The following is a 21746-nucleotide window of genomic DNA, read 5'->3' on the forward strand; positions in this document are numbered from 1 at the left end:
TCTTGGTTTAAATTAAGATTTTTTTTTCTTACAGATTAACCATGTGCGGACCAGGGACTTTGACTGCTGCCTTGTAGTTCCCCTGATTGCAGAGTCTCCAAACCGCTTGGAGCTTGTAATCAGCCGAAACCCTTCATCCTCTTCCTCCTCTACCCTGATGGCCAATCACACCGATGGCACAACCAACAGCAGCCACTCCTCTCAGCCAGTTGGCAGTGACCTGGGACCCTCAGATCTCTCTGTTGGCCAGGGAGAGGACAGCGGTCCAATCAAGTGGAGCCAACCAGGAGATGGCTTTGGGGCAGGGATTGGGATGGGGCAGGTTACAAACAATTCCTTATAGCAGACAAAAATTATGTCAGACTGGATTCAACCACACCAGACTGGAGAGGTCGTGAGGAAAAAGGGGACAACAAAGTTGAATCAAACTGATTTAAAACCGGTTTAAACTGGTTCGGAGTAGACCGCCCATGGTGCTACACACACCCTCTGGATGACCTTTGACTACTATAGTTTGACCCTTGAACTGCTAAAGCAGCCTGAAAGCACAGTGATGGACTGGAACAACACCACACCTTTTAACCTGAACCAGTTCTGTATACTGGTATTACTGGTGTCACTGGAACCAGAATTCTAATGATCCTATTAGAGCCACAACTGGGGCTACTGACCTACCTGGTCTAAGATTAATAGTTATTGATCCTTCTAGCCTAGAGCCATGGCTACTGGTTCTACTGAAGCCACAACTACAGCCAATAGTCTTAATGGTCTACAAGCCGAGAAATATAATCCTATGAAGTCAGTGCCACAGCCAATGGTCTTACTCTTTTAAGATTGATGGTTACTGGTTCTAGAAGCCTAGAATTCCAGGTTGAAGACACATGGGTTCTGGAATTATGGCTCCAGGTTCCACCAAAGTCCTACTAAGCAAGAACCTCAGCCAGTAGTCTTAGCGTACCAAGACACACAGGTACTGGTCTTAGTGGGATCAGGACAATGGCTATTGTTTCTAGTGAAACCAGAGGCAAATATAGTTGTCTTACTGGTTAAAGCATGATTAATGTTTGCGGTCTCACTGGCCAAGGAACTATGGATACTGTGCCATTGCCATGGCCAGTGCTTGGTGAAGTCCATCCTGGATCCTGGGCCTACTAGAACCAGATTTGTGGCATTTGGCCGAGATCCACAGCAGCACAAAGACTGATGGGACACTAGTCCAGATACCGAAACCTGCTGATGGGCATAACAGTTGCCAACGAGACTAGGGATGCTCTGATCAGTGTCTACATCTGATGATATTACTGAACATATACTGATTACTAAATCCTTATGCTTGTGTATAAGAAAGCCTTATGACAAAGTCTTCTATTTGATATTTAACCAGCTGGAATCACTGGTCCTCAGTACACTAAAAACTAGATTGTTCAAATGCAGAAGACAGGGTAAGTCTGAAATTACTGAAGGTGTAACTTTTCGAAGTAGTTATGCTTGACATTGGAAGGTTGATGGAAAGGTAGTTTTAGGCACTGCCCCACACAGAATTAAAGAAAGAAGCTTTCGAACAAGAAGGTACAGATCCCACAAGAAACTGGACCGAAGGTTGGTTTAAGAGATGAGAATAAAATGGTCCTGGTTAACTGCAAGTTTTGAAGAAAGGGTATAAGTGGAAATGGTGATAGAAAGAGAGGTCGAGCTCAAAAATGGTTGGGGTTAAGTGAGGTTTTGCAAGTATATAAGGCTGGATCCATAAGGTTATGATGAGATGTACCTCCTTAAAATAAATGCTCAACGTGACATGGAAACCTGAAGAGATATCCAAATTAAACAGTACAAAAGGAAAGACCTCTGTAGCTAGTTTGTCTGGCAACCCAGAGATTTATTCCTGTGGGCATTACCAGGTGTAGTTTTTCAAGTTTGATTATGCACTTTACCGAAGCAAAACTGTACAAGGTTTGGCTTGTACTTTGGCTCCACTGTTGAACGGCTGCTATAATTTATGTAACCTGCTCTCTATCACTGTTTAATTTCCTAAATTCTCCACAAATTACAACTGACAGTTCTAATATTTTATGACGCCATTCACAAAATTTACATCATTACTAAACATTGCTGCTATACAGATGAATAATATAAGAAAAGTTACCATCTGAGCAGAGACGTTGGTCTCTGGGGGAACACTGTTTTAAAATTTTAAACCAGAGCTGGACATTGAAACATGATACTGGTTTGTAATTAGCAGGAAAACCTGCAGCTGCATATATATTTATGATGTTTGTTGCACCTCAGCTTGAAACTAGTGAAAAGACAAAGATAAGGTGCTTTCGGACCAGAGAACTTTTTATCGGTCTTGTTAAACAAGCCTTTGTTAGTTTTTAGGATACACATGATATGCACGATTGGAGAACCGCTAGCCATCACTAAAGCTTCTTGAAGAAATTGGAGTAGGGTTAGAAAGGAAAAATTTCACAGCACACAACCCAAAACATTTCAACACATAAATTGCTGTGGTAAAGAGTTTCGGTTAAAATTTGCAGAGGGTAATTACAAAAAAGTACATTTAAAAAGCCTGCATAAAATCGGGTGTAACATCAGCTGAGTATATAAAACTCTTAGCGATAAAAAATGGAACAAAGCACAGAGAAATGACTTTACCTAGGCTCTATGTGGAGGCAACATAATATGATTTTTCATGTATACTAAATGCTATTCAGATTTTACATGACTTCTGCATATCTATGCTCCAGGAGGAGGCCATGAGAAACTGGGACTGTTGTGGAGCGCTGCACCTATATATAACCTAAAAATAATATTGAGCAGAACTTATTTCAGCTTATTGGTGCAGCCCTCCAAAACAGTCCCAGTTTAGCATGTGTCCCCTTGGGAAAATAAATTGTCCATCTTTGCTATGTAGGCAGTGTGAATAGAATCGAATCTGCAAACCATGCTTAGCTTAGTATATTTGGAAAGTGTATTTTGGAAAGCTATACATCTTTAATGCTTTTTGGTCCGAAAGTGCTTATAGTCCATATCTTCTTAGGAATTGGGGAATGCATTGCCTGCCATTAAAAGTAACAGTTTGAAATATTTTGTGCAAAACCATCTATTAATGGCTATTTCCTATAAACGTGTTTCTTAATTATGCAGTTTCTAATTAAATTGTTTGGCAAGCTAAGTTAAAAAATAGACAAAAAAGGGAACCTCTGCAACACTGGGCACACTCCATCTGCTAAGGGAGGATGTGGTAGGATCCAAAGCTACAGAACAGCTACTTTATATGCTTTAATATGTCAACTAGAGAAATTTGTTTATTTATATTATAAAGGACATTTTCTTTACGTTTTTTTAAAAAAAAATAATTATTTGTGGATTTTACCTTTAGAAAAAAATCAGTGCATTTTTACTAATGATCAGCTGATACTGATCGGAGCATCCTAAATGAAACGAAGGGTTTACTGTTAAAATTTTTGTTCTGTGCCATGAACGAGCTACAGGCTGGAAGAGTTACGGTAACCACGCTGTCAATAATAATGATGATGATGACACTGAGCAAGTTCAATAATACTTTTTCTACTGTTTACACCTGTTGGACTGGCCACACTGTGTATGTATGTGTGCGTGTCTGTGTGTGTGTATGTTACACGTTAAACACAAGGCCAGTTAAGCCCCTCCCACCTCAAGTCCCACCCAATCTACCCCCTGACCAATAGGCAACCAGGATGATGGACGGCAGTTCTGAAAAATTCAGCTGATTGGCTGGAACCAATCAGAAACATAAACATTTCCTTCCCTGCCTGTCTGTGATTGGTTCTTTTTCACACACAAAGACAACCAATCAGCTTCCAGGAAGAAGCCACGCATGCCCCTACCCCGACTTCCCCTCCCCATCCCCAGCCCCAGTGACAGTGATCTCTTATGCTAATCAATTGGTGTGTTTTTTTGATTGACTGTTGTCAATTCTGTTTGTTTGTTTGTTTCCATGGTGACTGAACCAGAAAATATGTAAAATAGATTTAAAAAAAAAAAAGTTCAGTCCCCATCGCTGTTCACATCAAAAACCATCAAACCCTGAAAACACCATCTCATAATCACAAAAACTATGTTACAAAAGAAAAAAATCCTGTTAAAACAGGAAACCTGTGACGGTAAACACTTGTGTGTGTGTGTGTGTGTGTGTGTGTCTGAGAGAGAGTGAGTGAGTGTTTATTTTCGAGTGATGTCAACATCTTCCTGCTCTCACCTTAGTCTTAACTCACTATTTATAGTGGCCAATCAGAACCCTCCCTCAGCATCCCTGAGCCAAACAGTCCAATAGTTGCTGCTGTGCTTTGGATTAGAGCGTTCTGATTGGCTGTTTCTATGTGGATAGTTGTCATTGGCTGTTCTGTTCTACCCAAAATTTTCTAAATGCTCAGATGGGTTTTTTTTTTTTGCAAGCAAATGGCTAGTATGTAGTTAGCATTAAGCTAGCAGACGCAGAGCACAGGGCTAGTGTAACCATAATTATATACACAGTACAAGGGAACTACTATCCTAACTATGTTTACTAGCTAATAAACATAGCAAGAGACTTGTAAGCACATGGGTAAAAACCGCTAACCAAAGATAAAATTTAGCCAACATTTTTTTATGTTAGCACACAGCTAGCCCAGTACCAGCACAGTCTGTGTATTGTTAGCACAAACCTTGCACTTCACTAAGGTATGGTTAGCTGTAGAGCTAAAGAATGTCTTTTAGCATCTTGACTATAAAAAGGCTGAAACAGCTCTATTGGTGGTATTCCACTGACACCTGAGTAGGCTAACTTGATCTAAGGACATAACTATCATATGGCTAGCAGACACTGAACAAAGGGCTAGCGTAATCATAACAGACATAACACAAGGACCATAGGCTGGTTGTGTTTGATATCCATTTATTATTATGTTTATTGGCTAATCACAAAGAAAGAACTTGGTTGGCATATATTTAAACAGCTAGCCAAGGCTAACATTTATCGTAACATCCTATTGTATGTCAGGACACAGTTAAGCACAGCTCGTGCCCATTGTTAAAATCAGGCTAATGTGTTAAATAAAGACTTTTTTCTTATTTGCATTAGGCTAACATAACAGATAATAGAAATACATTTTAGCATATGACCAGCAGATGCTGAACACAGGGTTTACGTAATACAGACAATGCTAACATAAGGGTATTTTAGCTTCATTGAAAATCTCTTACTGATTTTTGGCTTATGTTAATGCATAACTTACATGTTGATAACAGAGCTATAATATAGCTTATGGTTAGTACTAAGTTACGGTTTCTAATTTTAGCAAAAGCAGTATACCACACATCAAATTCAACTGACAAGTGAGCAGCCTAACTTGGTCTGAGGACATTACTAACATATGATTAGTATGTATCTAGCAGACACTGAGCATAGGGCTAGTCTAACCATAACACATGACTATACACATAGAACAAGAAAATTAGGCTTTCTATATGTAACACCCATTTCTTGCTATATTTATTAGTTAATAAGCATAAAAATAATTTAATTAGCATATGAATAAAGAGCTATCCAAAGCTAAAGTTTTTATGTTAGCACACGGCTAGTACCAGCACAGCCCTTACAGACCTTTAACATAGGGCTTACATTTGCAAAACAAAGTTTTTCTCTTGTTAGCAAAAAGCTAACATGGGAGATAATAGAACTACAGTTTAGCATGTGGTAGTTGATGCAGAGCATTAGAGCTAACATAACTATAACATGTGGCTAGTTGCACATAGTACATGGATGGTAAGTTAGCTGTACAATTTTTCAACACTTATTTACTAGTGTGGTTACAACTTAACATAGCAAGGGCTTGGTTGGTTTGTAGGTAAACATAAGAGCAAGGAGCTAAAAATGTCTGCTAACAAGAGAGTATGTCAGTTTTATGTCAGCCTCTACTGATTTGTGGTTTATGTTAGCACATGAGTAACATGAACTATAATTTAGCTTGCGGCTAGCATTTAGGCGAGGTAGTAGCTACAGGTTGATTAAAGAGACCTAACAAGGTCTAAGGAAATGGTTCACATTGCTAATACAGAGCTAATGCCTTGAATTCAGGGCTAACACGTAGATGTTAGTGTTTTAAGGTTCAGCCAAGAGAACTGCTCCACCAATGGGAACAAGCCACAGGGCTGAGGGGTGTGGCTTCACAAGGGTTTGATGAGTGAGACCTAAAGCCATACACACTGTGTTTGTGCGCATGTATTAACATTACCATGTGTGTGGGTGTGTATTTGTTAGAGCCTGTATGTGTGAGTGTGTGTGGGTGTGTGTGTGTGTATGTGTGTAACATTGCAGGGATTTGCACTCTAGTGATTCACCTCAGCAAGACATCCACCCACCTACAACCACACACACACACACACTAACACACACACACACGTGCATTGCACTGCCATTTGAAATAGTGGGTCAGATTAGTTTCCATGTAGCTTCACCAACCAACCAAACTGTATTTTTCTTTAAAGGAACAGGGATGTTGTAAAGTATTTTTGTACAAATTTAATACTTTGGTAGCATGACGTTCCTGTTGTTTGTCCTGTCGGGCTCCACTGCTCTCCTCCACCCGCCTTTGTATGGACGATTACTGAGCAACAATAAAGATGAAGACCTGCTGGGAGAACTGGACTCTGTGTGTTGTCTGACATCAACACTCACAAGTTTGATTTTTTTTTTCTTAATACATATTTCATTTTATGTCTTTGACAGAAAGAAAAGCAAATTTGATGACCTGCCTGTCTATCCTGTGCTGAAAATTCCTCAAATACATCTTACCACTCATGGTTACCACTATTTTAATTTTTCAAAATTACATTAAAGTGTACGTAATAGTTATGCATTTAGAGAGTATTAACTAGATTTCCTTAAATTATCCAAAGATCTCAAAACTGTTTTATTCCATGTTAAGCTAATTTTAAATGCTTAATATTGTATTTGGTAGTTAAATAATACGGTAATGGCTTATATTGGTAAAAATCATCATAATTTTTTAATCATCCTTTCCTGTGAGAACCACATAACAGTAAAAAAAAAAAGAACTTTTCTAGTAGTAAGTTAACAGAGCAGTGCAGGATGTTCTTTGTCACGTGGACTTTTCAATGATTATTTTTGAGGGTAATCATCATTGTAAAAAATTTAGGTTTTTCAGAATTGTTTAAGGAATTATACAACAATGACCAATTTTCTTGTTTGTTTTTTTCTAGTTATAGGAAATGACATCACGTCCGGTGTCCATTTTGTTTGTGGATCACATTTGTTTATATTTCAGAAGAGTCATAAATATTTTTACTATTCAAAGAAGCATCTGAGGGCTCTGAAAATATATTGAAATAAACAGGAAATGATTCTTAACTATGATGGAGCATAGGAAGGAAAGAAATATTTAAAATCATTTAAGATAGTAATTAAGGGATAGGGTGAAAAGCGAGAAAATAAACTCAGATGTTTTAGAGTCATTAAAGAAATAGTCAAAAAGAATAGTTTATCATATAAATTTACCAATTTGTATCATAATTTTGTGTCTTTTCTCTTATAAACTTGTCATGTTTTCTAGTAAATTTGTCATTTTTTTCTTTTGCATTTCCCATTTTTTCCCACCTTTTTTTATTTCTTTAAATTTTGCAGTTTTTAGTGTTTTCTTTTTGAGAACTAACACAAACCGGATGTGACGCTTCCGCTCGGCGCTCTGCTGTCGTTCCTGCTCACTGTTTGATTGCTCTAGTCTGCGCTCCAGTGTGTTGTTAGCCGTTAGCTACTGCTGCTGTTCGAGTGCGCACGGTTTTATTTTGTCACCGGACTACCACTATAAGTATTTATCGACCACCCCACTGGATAAATAGACACCGAGCCCGGGACAAAGGATGTCCACTGCGTTGGAGAGCTACATTAACCGTATCCTTCCGCCGTTAGCCACTAATGTGCAAACCCTCTGAATGAATGGAAAAATGCTAGTTAGCTTAGCTGCATGCTTACTTGTTTTGTTAATTAGCGGCAGTTCAGAGATGTCTGTGAGAAACGGGTTGTTCAGAGCTGAGTTAAAACATGTTCAGACTTCTTAAATGTAGATTTCACATTTAAAATGAGGGAAATCTCGGGATTTTATTGCCGTGTTTGTATTATGTGGACCCGCTGATCAGAGAAGTTCTGTAAATGATTTCACAGTTTGATTCATGTTAAGATCACACATACACATCAGGACTCATCACATCTGGACCACTTTGAAAAACTGTAAACTCTTCTTTTTTTTAAATTTTGGAAGCATGCAACTTACAGTTTTAAAGCTGGAGCTCATTAACAGACAGAAGCTAAGGTTACAAGCGCCTCTTGTGGACAGAATGGGTGGGCGGCATAGCTTTCAATTTTGGTGTTATGATAATTGTTCTTATTTGTACGTTCTGAATAATATTAGAGAGGTTTTGGTCCATAAAGGTGCTGTTTCTTTAACTCGTGCTGATCCAGGTACCGTGGCCATTGTCACCTCGGACGGCAGGATGATTGTGGTGAGTCTGAACACATCCTTACCTTTACTGGACGATCACCCGGGATCAAAATCACTTTAAAAAAAACTTTTAATCAATTCTTAAATTATATTGGAGACAAATGCATACCGAAGACTGGTCAGAGCCTGGTGTGTTTAAAATCGTGTCATACACAAGCAAGTGCACCTGGAAGCAATGAAAGCATTAAAGTCGTTATTCATTTATATTTTAAACAGCAGTGGGCCCTGCAGAACTTCACCACTCACAATAATCAGGATTCACTGAAGTCAGAATTATTTTGGATTGTAAGTTATTGTTATTGTAAGTCGTGTCCTCATTGATTCATGTCAGTTTGTTTTTTCAGGGCACTCTGAAGGGCTTTGATCAGACCATCAACCTGATCCTGGATGAGAGTCATGAGCGAGTGTTCAGCTCCAGTCAGGGGGTCGAGCAGGTGGTGCTGGGACTCTACATTGTCCGAGGCGACAATGTGTAAGTCACGTTTGACCTTTGTTGATGATGAATCAATACTGAAGATAACAAATTAGTAAGGCCTTAATGTGAATTTTAATCTACAAAATCAGATTAACATGGTTTACCAATTTTATTATTTTATTAAGATATAATTTGTTATTGCAAAATGGGGTAATTAATAATTAGGAGTTAAGAAAAAACTCCCCTATCAGAGTTTTGTTTTTGTTTGTTTGTTTGTTTGTTTAAAATTATTTTTATGAAGGAAAACCAAGAGAAAGACTCTTATTCTTAAACAAGGAGGAAAATGATGTGTGGGGATCCATACCTACATAGATAGATAGATAGATAGATAGATAGATTCGTTACATTGTTTTATTTTAATGTAATGTAATGTTTAAATATTGTTAACAGTTCTGTTATGTAATTTGTTTATCATTGTTTATTGTTTTCCTTTCATATTTTATTTGTTCTTCTTGTTTGTTTTTGTTTGTAATCCCCTCGTTTGTTTTCTTGGTTGCACTTTTTCTTGTTTTGGTTACAGAGCGGTGATCGGGGAGATCGATGAGGAGACGGACTCCACTCTGGATTTAGGAAACATCAGAGCTGAGCCGCTCAACTCTGTCGTTCACTGACCTTTGACCCCTGATGATAGCGTAACTGTTGTGTGAATAAAGTTTATGGGAGTCTGTTTTAGGAGCAGGTGTGCTAATTATCCGGGATGAGCCGGAGCGTCCTGATAACTTGCTCGCCTGCTTCCTGTCTCTGACTCCTGGCTCTTGTTTTCTGTTTGTACTTTTTATAAATAAAGAAGTGAGATGATGAAAATGTTAGAGGAACTTTTTTATGCTCCTAAGTCTTTTTGTCAATGTGAGACTGTTAATAAATAAAGTTTAATTTGTTGTGTTCTGAAAAAGAAAAGCGTTTTTGTTGTTTGTTTACTCAACAAAAATGTTTGACAAATTATATTTTTTAGTCAGAGGATATTGATCAGAGGAAAAAGTGAAAACTTTATGAGAAAGAAATTAGATTCTTAAATTTGAGAAGAAAAGGAGAAAAATCGAATAGCTTCTGAGATAAAATATGCCACAACCAAGATTCAGTTCTTCAAGAAGCGATTTTTATTTAAATGAAAGATCTGCAGAGCCAGCAATAACATGACAATTCTAAATGAATCCTTACATCAGTCACACGTCTGAGAGCGGGGAGGAAATAGATGGTGGAAAGATGGCGCGAACACTAAAGGTGTGAGTAACACTGATATCAATGAAGTGACAGATCGATAAATACTGAAGTTTTACGTGAGGGCCATGGCGAGGAAAGCTTAATGGTTAAAAACAGCTGGATAAAATCACCTGAAGACCAGATAAACTGAGGTAACAAGTTTAATCTGCCTGTAGGAACAATGTGAAAGCTGCTGCCATGACCTCACCGGTCCGTCAGTCTCTGATGCTGCCGCTTCCTGCTGAGCCGATTAAAAGATCAGCTACGTGCTCACCACTGCGCATCCTTAAACTCTACAACTTAAAAGTATTAATATGCGTATTTCTTAGGTAGTATCTTTTCCACCAAAGTGCATTTCTGTTGTGTTTGTATTTTTTGGTCTGTTCCCACAGTCAGGGCGCTCTCCAGGTGATTCCTCTGGTCTGGGGTCAGCGCCGGATCCTCATAATGGAGCCGCAGCCACGAGACGCCTGAAAACACATGACTCCATCAGGAGGATGTCCCTCACACCATCAGCAGGAGCAACAACAGCCTCTTACCTTTTGTGACCCTCTGACCTATAGACACCAGTAGCACCGCCCCCACGCTGTGATTGACAGGCTCTCCAGCCTTTGATCGCCCCGCACCCAATCTGTGAAGCACCTGAGCTAAAACCAAACCGTCAATCTCCAAAACGATACCTGCAGGAAGACAGACAGTAAAAATACATGTTATCAAATACGAGGGCTCACATATGTAGGTACACGTATGCAAGTGCATGTGTTGGGATTACATTGTGGATCAAACTCTGACTGTACTTTTCTGTGTTCATATTTCCATCAGTATTGACAACATCCACAGCAGCACTGGCTGAAATGTAGCCCCAAACCATGACTGAGCCTTCACTGTGTTTTACTGATGGCTGCAGACCCTCACTGTTGTACCTCTTTTTGTTCATATTGACTATTTAAACCAAAATGTTCACATTTGAATTCATCTCTACATCAGACCTCCTGCCACTGATTTTCAGTGCAGTTCTTGTCTAATTTCTGTTGGTAACAAATTATCTTAAAACCCCAAATGTAACTATAATCACAAACTGTGTAACAACCTGAACTTCAGCATAAAAGTTCCTGTGTCACCAAAGATAGCTGTGTTTGTTAGTTTCTTTAGATTCCTAAACATGATGAATTTTCTTTGTAAGTGCAGGTAGTTCATATTTCCTGAGTGTGTCTTTGAACGCATCAGCAGTGAATGGAGGCATTTTATTGGCTTTACCGTCCGCAGGAGCTTTCAGTTCCAGCTGATGCTTCGCTTTTCTCAGGACGCTGTAGTAATCTGTGTTGGTGGTGCACAACCGCTGAGCTGTGTCGCTGTTCACGCCCTGAGCCTCCATCATGGCCTGGAACTTTGACAGCGCTGCTCCACCAACCACAGCTTCGGAAATCTGCTTTCTGCCCTCTGATAGGTCAGACACCAGACCAGTCATCACGAGCAACAACCCGCCTACAAACACAGACAAAACAAATTTTAAATAATTATCATGGTTTCTTTTTTAAATGTACCTAAAGGGAAATTTTTACACCAGTGTAAAATTAAATAAAATTAAAAACAGACTAAAGTTAAAGCAAGTTGTTGTCTGTAAAGGTGTGCATGCAGTGGTTTTATGATGTTTTTACAGCTGTCAGAATTTCAGAATTGAGTGTGTTTTTTTAATTTTAAACCTAAGTGGTCTATTTTTCTTATTAGCTATAGCAAAAACATTATTATCATCATTATAGAACTGGTTATCTCATCTAAGGGTAATATTCACTAGGATTCTATAACAAAGGTAACAATGAGATTCTTGTCATGTCTCTTATATTCACAAAGGAGAGGCTGTTCTGCGTTTTCTAATTTTATTTTCCTGTATAAAGAAAGTTACAGGTTTAGATTAGTTCTGTCAGCGTTAATCTCGTTAATACAAGGTTAACGCCATAACCTCATTAACGTGGCAAATCCCCGTTAGCAAGTTAACGCGGATCTGCGATATTAAACAAGTTCAGAGTTTTAAAAAAACGATAAAGAATTATGTCGCAGTAGTTCCTGTGGGTAAAAAGTCCACAAAATACAAGCAGTACAGCTCACAAGCATTGGGTGCTGCTCCTCGGTAGACTGCCAGAAACTGATCAGTCAGAACAAAGTAGGCTTTTAGGGAAGAGGACCTTAAAGAGACGGGAGGTGAACTGAGGAGCTGCATACTGTGTAAAATAATAATTTTCTTTTTCTTAACCTGTGGGCATCTGTATGGAGTGCAATATTTAAAACTATATAGAGCTAGGAGAAGAATGAAGATAAGATACATTTTATTTATCCATAATCTTTAATATTAACTCGACACTGCAAATTATCTGGCCTGCTGCTAAAAAGAGGTAAACAGGCTGGTTAAAAAAAGGCAGATGCTGCAACGTTATTAGACAGCAGGTGTACTTAATAAAGTGGCCATGGGTGTCCTAATAAAACCAGTTGCCACTTTGAAATGGCTCAGATGCTTCCTGCATTTAGAGAGCCACAGGTGGTCCTAATAAACTGACCACAGGGTACGTGTCTCTAATAAAATGGCCACAGGTGTGCCTAATAAAGTGGTGTTCTTTTGGGTTTCAGGACCTTTTTAATGCCTCGTATAAGACACGTTGTTACTTTGGTGATCAAACCCTGACAGACGAGAGCTGCTGAGTGACGTCATCACCCTGAGTCGTGACCAGCTCCATCAGGTCATCGGGTCCGTTTCCCTTCAGCGTCTCCAGAGATTCGATCACCTCCACGCTGTTTCCCACACATCGACCGATCGAACCGTTCATGCCGCTGAGCACGGCTGCTGTACGTATGCCCAGACCGTTTCCTGCCTCCACCTGAAAGAAAAATAAACCGCGAAATCCAAATTTGAGGTCAGCTTTGCCAGTAATGTGCTGTGGAGTTAGACGCTGCTCCATAAACCATTAAAATAGCCTGTAATTAATCCCAATATTATCTCTCCTGTGGTTCATTGTTGTGTTGCTCCCTGTACAGATGTTTCACATTAAAGCACTTCCCACCCTGTTTTATGGTGAAATATTTGAATTGTTGTTGTACTCACTAGCATCTGAGCTAGTTCTGTAGCACTTTCCAGGTCTTTGCACACGGCAGCTCGTCCAAACTTGACATCCAGCACCAAAGCAGACAGAGACTCGGCTCCTTTCTTTGAGATGATAGAACCTGCAGAAACAGCACAGACGGCTGTAAGCTGATTAGAAAAAACACGGATATCCACGCCAAAATCCGGCCAGGTGCTGGACTCCAGTTTTGCGTGGGTATCAAAACATCTGGATGTTTTTCTTCTCATCGGTTTTAATGGGCATGCTGCTTTAGAACCGCTCAAACTTATGTTCCCCCGAAGGCTGACTGGGCTCACACATCACGTAGGGAAAGTCTAAATCCTCTCCGCCCGTGTGTTAGGGTAGAAAAAGCTTAGGTTTCTCAAAACAAAACAATAAAAAAAAAAAAAAAGGGTTTTCAGGCCTTGAAGCACTATTCACAATATTTACTAGTAATGAGAGGTAAACTGTCCACAGTGCCGGTGATGTCTCGCAGAGCGTACAGGACTCGATCTGCAGGAACCAAAGTCTCTGTCTGACCCACAATGCAACAGCCCACTGAGTCCAGGATCTCCAGGATCTGGAGAAGAACAGCTGAATCAGAAATTGACTTTGAGTATTTATCACTCTTTATTATCCGTATGTAGTTTTATTTATTTATGAATTTAAATATTTAATTATCTGTTTTTTTACCCTTATCACAAGAGTTACCATCAGAATTAATTAACAAATTTCAATAAAGATGTCAGTGTCCTCCTTTCCCCAGTCCATAGTTTCATCTGTTTTACCGTGCATTGTTTTTAAGAGCCAGCAGGGGGCGACTCTTCTGGTGGTTAGACAGAAGAGACTTACTTTATTTTGCCTATTAGGAAATTCTTTCCTGCTGAGTAAATTGTGTCAGTCAATAGATTCGACTCTTGAATAATAAAAAAAGAGGCCATCAAAATGGCCATCATTGGATGGCCAATGATGTGTGACTGACAAGAGGTTAGCCAATGAGCATGCAATGTTGCAGTATGCAGTGTTTGTCACTATGGCTATATCCATCCATTATATACAGTCTCTAGTCAACAGAAAATCTTTAGAGCCCAAACTTTTAATCTAACTTAATCACAGATCATCACGTGAGCCTAAAGAGGCGACACAGAAGTTATTCCAGGGTCTAATTGCCTAGGCAACTCTGTTATGTGAGTCAGCAGTATCCTTGGCTCTCATTGGTAGTTGACAAATTGAACTGCCCACTCTGGGAGCAGTGGTTATTTCCCTCATAAAATCAAAATATTTCATATCAAAAAAGATTATTTTTAAGTATATTTATTGTAATTGACTTCATGTGGCTCACATGCAGTACTCTCATGGCCCACCAGGGGGTGCAATGTGTTTCAGTGTGTTTTTCCCCCAGAGTAACATTTTGCTGACATTTATTAAAAATTAAAACTATATGTAAGTATAAGTGAGCCTGGACAGTTTGTAATTCACCAACATTACACACTGAATGATTTACTTCCTGAAGGAACAGCTCGCTTCACCTGCTCTCTTGATTGCTCCACTTTGAATCCTGGAATTGATTCCAGTTTATCCAGAGTTCCTCCTGTATGAGCCAAGCCCCGCCCACTGATCATAGGAACCTGTGGACATGGAGTGAATTAATGTTCCTAATATGGTAATCTCAGGGTGTGAGGAAAAGAAGACACACCCACCCAAGTAAACCTTCTACTAATGAGGGGGTAACCAATCAGAAGAAGTTTGTTTAAAAGGGGAGGATCTTAAATAGAACCAGGGGGCTGCACTGAGTCCCAGTCTAAAATAATATTAATCATGTAAATCTAGTGTAGACCAGCTGGGCATGAACAGAATGGGTTCACTTTAAATTTTTAACCAATCAGATTTCATCGTTAAAGTCTATACCTTACAGCCGCAGGCAGCTAGCGCTGGTGCTAACACCAGACTGACTTTATCTCCCACCCCGCCAGTCGAGTGTTTGTCCACCATGAAATTTTTCCACTCATCGGGCCATTCCATCACTTCTCCCGATGACATCATCTCTCGGGTCAGGGCCTTAATCTCCACGGAGACCATCCCATTCAGCCAAATAGCCATCAGCATGGCCCCTTAAATACAAAGAGGGGGAGACGTTAAAGATGCAAAGGAGGAAGTATGAATGCGCGTCAGATGGTTTGTACCTATCTGAGAGTCCTGAATGGTTTTCTCTTTAACGGCCTGGATGAAGGCTTTGATCTCGTCATCACTTAACTGTCCTCCATCCCTCTTCTTCCTGATCAGATCTGGGATTGTTAGCATGTCTGCTAGAAGTAAAAACATTACAAGTCTGTTTAGACCTAAAATTTTTCAACCATTCAGTGACCAGGATCTGGTTTTATTAATCATTGTTCTTTCCTGTGTACTTGTTTTTCCTTTTTCTCTGGATTTTAAAAGACAGGGCCAAAAAAAAAACTGAGACACAAACAAAGGAGGAAAGTAGATTTACCTCTTAGCAGTACTGTGAAGGCAACACAGTTTGAATTAAGGCATTAAAACAGGAATCAATCTGTTCGAGCTGCCACATCATCTTTCTCGTTTTATAAAGACAAATATATCAACATGGAGAGTTTCTGTTACTGACTTCACTAAAAGATTAAAAAGGTCAAATTTTATATAATTAATTGACAATTAAGTAATAAAAAATAGTATATAAAGTAAAAAAGCAACAAAAAACAATTCTTTTCAGGAATAAAACTTAAAACTTGCACAATTAGAATATTAGAAATTGAATTCCACTAAATCTGTTTTTAGCAGCAGGACTCAGCACTAATTGTGTAAAACAGCCCGTCACACGCCCTGTTCCTCTGCATCATCTTTCTGAAGAAGCTGATGGAAAGCCGCCTGTCCTGTGACTACATAAAGCTGTTTCATACATCACCTCTGCTTCCTCTGCAGCAGTTCTCCTCTTTGTAATCGAAATGCTTACCACACAGCCAGCCTCTGGTGCAACACAGATTAACAGCGCAGCAGGACGATGGCAAGTGTGTGTGTGTGTGCAGCAGCTACAAATGGACTCAGCAGAAACAACATCAGGATGAGCATCTAGCTCCCCCAGCAAAAAATCTTTCACAGACTCACTTCTTTTGCAAAGGCAGAAAAAAAATAATAGCTAGTGAGTTTTGTTATTTTTGATGTTATCATTATTTTTTAGCCAGCTGTAAATCTTTTATACACCCTCTGTGACTCGAAGGACCAGTACTGCCATGACTCTGGTTTATTGTTGGACTCATAAAGTCAGAGGTGGCTCTGCTGGTGAAAGTTCAGTGCTGTGCAAAGGTTTTAGTCACTTTAAACATTCAGCTCCTTATTCGTATCACACAGCAACATCAGGGAGACATCACTAATCATCACGTTATAGGCAAGAGAACAATAATAATACATGTGTTTAGCACCTAATTAGCAAAATAAAGCCTGTGACTTGCTTTTGGTTTTATTGTCTCCACCTGCCATTCTCGACCTTCCGAATTCTCAAATCCACCAACCAATCAGCGCATCTGTTTAAACCCTAAAACAACAACAGGAACGATAACGAACACTTTAAAAACTTATTAACAAACAGCCTTAATCCACTCAGCCCCTGCAGACTTTCTGTTAACCATACCGACCTCTAACCACAGGTAAAATTTAACAGTTCAGCTCTGAAGAAGAGGAAAACATCCCTGTTATGATAGTAAGACAGAGTCAGAGTACAGTACCTGGTCTGGTGTTTGCAGTCTGTGAAGTGGCATCGACCCCGCGGTCCTTCATAAAGTGAGTCTGTCAGCCAATAGGAGAGCAGGGAGAGGAAAGTGAGTGAGCCACTAACCTTTGACGTCTGATTTGCTCATTCAGAGAAAAAAAAAAAGCTGACAAATGTCCCCACTAAGTGAAGTTCATGTGCTGTGTGTTTACAGACGATCGGTTTATTTGTGTGTCACGTGCAGGCGGCTGTTATCGGTTCAGACGGGTCCTCTTGTATTTCGGTTTCAGTTTGTTTGCTCCTTTTCCTTCAGCTTTTACTATTTTAAATACTTTGCTTTTAGTTTTGTTCTGAACATTTTCTGTATGTGCTGTGAAGATATGAAAGTATGTGCGAGTTACGAGAAGTTCAGAATAACTAAAGGTATTTTAAGTTTAGTTTAACTGTAATAACTGTCTCTGGACGTTTGTTTCTTCATTTTAAACTTTCATTTCCTTCACAAGGAGCATGGATTTTTTTTCCTGCCTGTTGTAACCATGAGTGACACTAATTGTTTTAAAAAATTGAAATGCAGAACTTCAAATATGAGTTTTGATCAAGTAATTAAAAGGTGGACATTAAGAAGAGTTTAAATGGATTATTCTGTCTCTGTCTTTTGTCTAAACCCAGGCATGTACACATTATTAGTTTAGAAGACACTCGTCCTGATGGATGTTGCTCATATTTCCTCTTTCAGCTTCCTTACATGAGCTCAGCTCATCAATTTCAACACTTTTAACTGAAGTAACTGTGACGATGTGTTTCTCGTTAGGATTCATCACCAGCTGTGGGAGTTTTCATTCTTTTGAATTCTCGTCTGCATGGTCTGAAGAGTTCAGTGTGTGTGATCGGTCTTTTATTTGTGTCGATGCCAAAAACTGCAGTTCCTCTAATGGCCACTTGAAGCTGGCTGCTGAAGCTAATTTCTCCCTTCATATCAGCTGTTCAGGTTCATTTATTGATTTTCTGGGGGAGTCTTAGAAAAGAAAGGGTGAGCGGAGCTACTATACTATTTTTACTATCAATTACCAGCAACAGCACTCCCATCAAGCTCGCCCACATCAGCAGAATAGATAAAGCCCAGGAGCCCTCCATCACAAACGTGGCACAGCCCAGAGGATCCACCCAAGGAGACTCCAGAGGCGCAGAAAGCAACCGATGACCTGGAACAGCTGGGCCCCATACTTGTACATTTGTAAACACAGCTGGCCCAATCACAGTTGAGGTTATGTCACTGAGTAAGCACAAATGAGGACATAATTGGATTCTGCAACCCAAGATGGAGGAAACTTTTTGAGTGGTTTCAAGCCAAAAGTCCTGAATGTAGCAACATGACCATTGGTGCCAGGCTAATGGGGTTGAGCAGTCTGCTAATATTATTGGTAGAACGTGAGCCTTTGATGAATCCTGTCTGGTCATTATGATTTATTGAGGGCAGAACTGTTTCTAAACTAGATGCAAGTGCTTTAGGAATAACTTTAATGTCGGTATTAATTAGTGACGAAGGCTGGTCGTCAGATGAAGAGTAGGGTCTTTTTCTGTTTTTAGTAATTATTTTATTGATGCCGTGGGGAGGGATTAAAATGTTGGGTTTCTTTTTATTTCTGTGCCAGTTATGAAGACAGAAATGTTTAAGAAATTGAGCAGGGAAACCTGCCATTAGGCATTTGGTTTAGGGCACAGTGTAAGTCCCTGGCAGATAGAGGTTATTAGGTTTATTTTCAGCAGAATATAAATAACGGTAAAAGTTAAAGTATTATTGATTTCCTGTGGTGATTGTGTGTACTGTCCAGGAAAATCTCTGATTGTTGTTGTGGGTGATTTTTCTTTGTTATGCTGGAGTTGATTTGCTAGAAATTTACTTGATTTATTGTTGCATTCGCTGTAGGAGAGATTCTGTTTTTTTTTATAAAATGTCATCTAGCTGTAATTTAACATTTTGCAGTTCTTTCCATGTTTGTTTCATTGGATTTGTTGCATATTTGCTTGTTAGATATTTAAGTTTTTCCTCAATATCATGTTCTACTTTATGTTCCACTTTCCTGTCTAAATTTCCTTTCTAAATTTGTCAAATTCTGAATCCATTAAAAGGAAGATATTAAACTTTATGAGATTATTGAGCTGTGGTAACGCACAAATTTCCCCACCGCGGGATCAATAAAGTCTTATTTTATCGTTTTTCTTAGAAGTCAGGGATATGGGTGCATGCTGTGAATAGGGTGTATTCTAGAAGATGTTTTTTCAATGACAGAATTACTTGTAAGGGAAAAAATCTATTCAATAAAAAGATTGATATACAGAAGAGAAGAAAAGTGTAATTCCTGTTTGTTTAATTTCTGAGTCTCCAGACATCACAATCACCAAAATCTTCTATATATTCCTTTATTATTCTGGCAAACTGTAAATGTGCTATATTAGCTGAATTACTGGAGCGCTCAAAGGTTTAATACAGTGTTGAAATCTCCTCCATCTTACTGAGTTTGCAGTAAGATCAGATATATGACAGAAAGTTGTATTTAAAAAAGCTGGACCATCATTATTAGGAGCACACAGATCGACGATTATAAAAATATTATTTGAAATAGTTAAGAATAATATATCGACCTTCTGGGTCTATCAGAGCAAATGTACCAAGATAGACGCACCTCTCTATTTTAACAAGCTGAAAAGCTCAGATTAAATTAGAGCCTGTATCTTTCTTCTGATTTTTGTAGATGCTTCCTGCTGGAGGAGAATGTCTACCTTTCATTTTGTGACATATTCCAGAATTGTTGCGCTTTTCGCCTGTGAACGAATACCGCGCCCATTCAAAGAAAGTTAAAGGCACCACACAAAGAAAGTGAATTTCGGCACGTATGTATGTGCATCATACATGGACACGTCTGGTTTGAGAACGTAGTATACTCAGCGTCAAAGTTAATTTGAATCGATAAGCGGAAGCGAATGGATGGAGTTTACACAGACGCGGTTGTTCGGGCAAACGTCCTCGGGTTGTTGAAATAATCCCGTCCGACAACACGTGCGAACAATAAATGCGTCATTTTCTGTTGTAACCCACAAACTGACCGCCGGTAATGTACCGACACTCATCTTTCACTGTTTCACTAAGGTAAAACAGTTTAGTTGTTGAATGAAGCTGCGTCAACTGGATCCGCGCTCCCTCCCCGGTGCGCGCTCCGGTCGCAGGGGAAGCTGAATTTAAATCTTTGATCTCCTGGTGAAACATGGCTAGAACATCCAGCTTTTTGTTGTTGGATTCTAACACACTTGCCTGCATGTCGGGTGTGAGTAGGTCCTCGGTATCCGTTTATGAGTCGGTTTTTCTCGTTGTGTTGGACCGCTTGGTCAGGTTATCCGGTTCTTTGTCGGGTTCGTCCATGACGCACCTGTCAAAGATCTATCGGTGAAATCTTCCTCCGCGCTGAATGGTGTGTGTTTGCTTTAGGTTGCTGACAACTGTTTGTTTAAATGTAAATGTTTTGAATCTCAGATCTGGCACTGGGAGTCTCGCGAGCTCACAGCATTAGGTTTCACTCTATGAGACGCGCAGGTTTATAACTCACCTGATTAAACCGTATTAAGGTTTAAGGGTTGCATTACTGGAGCACTGGCAGGTGGATGGCTGTAGCTGTTGGTGTGTTTTGGAGAGTTTTTAATGCACTTGTCTGACAAATAATGTGACCCTCACTGCAGTTAGAGTCACTGCCGGTATTTCTTTAGTTTTAGTTTGTTGTAGTGACTTTACTCCTTTCAGTGCCACTTTAAGCTTTTAAAAACTTTACTTTTAGGTTAGTTTGAAAAAGTTTCAGTGGGAAGTTTAGTCTTTTGTGTGTTATTATTGGTGTATTTAGAGTAGGAGAAGGCTTTTAACACTAAATGAGCGACAAACACAGGTTTATCACTGAGTGAGGCCCCAGTCACACAGGCTGAGAGAGCAGTCCATAACATCTGGTAACCTCTGGGCATGAGGTTTCCCTGACTGGTTGGCAAGTTGTTGCTGGAGGTTGCTGGCAGTCATTGTTAAGTCAGTCCCAAACAGGGTCACAAAAAATCTCCTGTGATAGCTTTGTTTGCTAGCACACTGCTACAGATTCCTGTAAGTGCATGTGAGCCACCAACCTGCCTGCAAACACTCACCAACTGTTCACAGACTGGTATAAAATGTGGAAAAAGTTTGATGTAAACCAGAAACTGAGAACATTTGGCTTTAATGTAAACGTTTCAAAAGGCTCAGCTTGTACTTTGAAGGAGAACGGTGTCCATTTGCAGTTTGTGTTTTTCTTTTCACAGCTTCACTGCTGCTTGGTGAGCAGTTGGCAAGTGTTTGCAGACAAGTTGGCGTCTTCCATGCAAATGAAAGGTGACTGCAGCATTTCGACTGCCAGCAACCACATTTTTCCTAGTGTTCCTATTTACCAGTGGTTATGAATCTCTCAGACCATTGAGACAGCATTATACATTTCAAAATAGCAAACAAGTTAATGTCACATGGTTAACAGTCACATGACCGGAAACCTGAATCTTCCCTGATGTCACACCTATTGTTCAGGTGAGAGTAAAAAGGTCATGGAGCTGTGCTGACATCACAGTAAGTCGTAGCCATGGAGTTACTCATAACTACACTTCATATTTTCTATAAATCAAGATATAGCTACTTTTTGACAGCTGGCTAGCTAACCACATGA

General features: G+C 39.5%; 3 protein-coding genes across 9 annotated transcripts in view; 2 read left to right on the forward strand and 1 right to left on the reverse strand.

Annotated features, from left to right (window-relative positions):
* grip1 (glutamate receptor interacting protein 1) overlaps positions 1–6656 on the forward strand; it is an 82342-nt gene extending 75686 nt beyond the window's left edge. For all 6 annotated transcript variants that reach the window (XM_025899738.1, XM_025899734.1, XM_025899736.1 and 3 more), the window contains one exon: positions 35–6656. In XM_025899738.1, the coding sequence (XP_025755523.1) occupies positions 35–343 (309 nt within the window). In that variant the 3' untranslated portion in view covers positions 344–6656. The remainder of the gene's footprint in view (positions 1–34) is intronic.
* Positions 6657–7708: 1052 nt separating this feature from the next.
* lsm8 (LSM8 homolog, U6 small nuclear RNA associated) lies at positions 7709–9901 on the forward strand. The gene is made up of 4 exons (XM_003448082.5): positions 7709–7927; positions 8495–8535; positions 8879–9006; positions 9530–9901. Exons 1-4 carry the CDS (start codon positions 7897–7899, stop codon positions 9618–9620), a joined length of 291 nt encoding a protein of 96 aa, XP_003448130.1. The 5' UTR covers positions 7709–7896; the 3' UTR covers positions 9621–9901.
* A 182-nt stretch (positions 9902–10083) lies between these two features.
* Positions 10084–20587, reverse strand: tymp (thymidine phosphorylase). Of its 2 annotated transcripts, none has more exons than XM_005475788.3 (11): positions 20333–20587; positions 17039–17099; positions 15485–15604; positions 15210–15412; positions 14831–14929; positions 13752–13881; positions 13304–13422; positions 12917–13079; positions 11467–11694; positions 10749–10889; positions 10084–10679 (listed from the first exon to the last, which is right to left on the reverse strand). In XM_005475788.3, the coding sequence occupies exons 1-11, from the start codon at positions 20336–20338 to the stop codon at positions 10519–10521; spliced, it is 1431 nt and encodes a 476-aa protein (XP_005475845.1). In that variant the 5' UTR covers positions 20339–20587; the 3' UTR covers positions 10084–10518. The 2 variants fall into 2 exon arrangements, with proteins under 2 accessions (XP_005475845.1, XP_005475844.1); XM_005475787.3 differs by having other exon boundaries at positions 15485–15607.
* Between the last annotated feature and the right edge of the window lie 1159 nt (positions 20588–21746).

Source organism: Oreochromis niloticus, linkage group LG17 (assembly GCF_001858045.2).
Source record: "Oreochromis niloticus isolate F11D_XX linkage group LG17, O_niloticus_UMD_NMBU, whole genome shotgun sequence".
NCBI lineage: Eukaryota > Metazoa > Chordata > Actinopteri > Cichliformes > Cichlidae > Oreochromis > Oreochromis niloticus.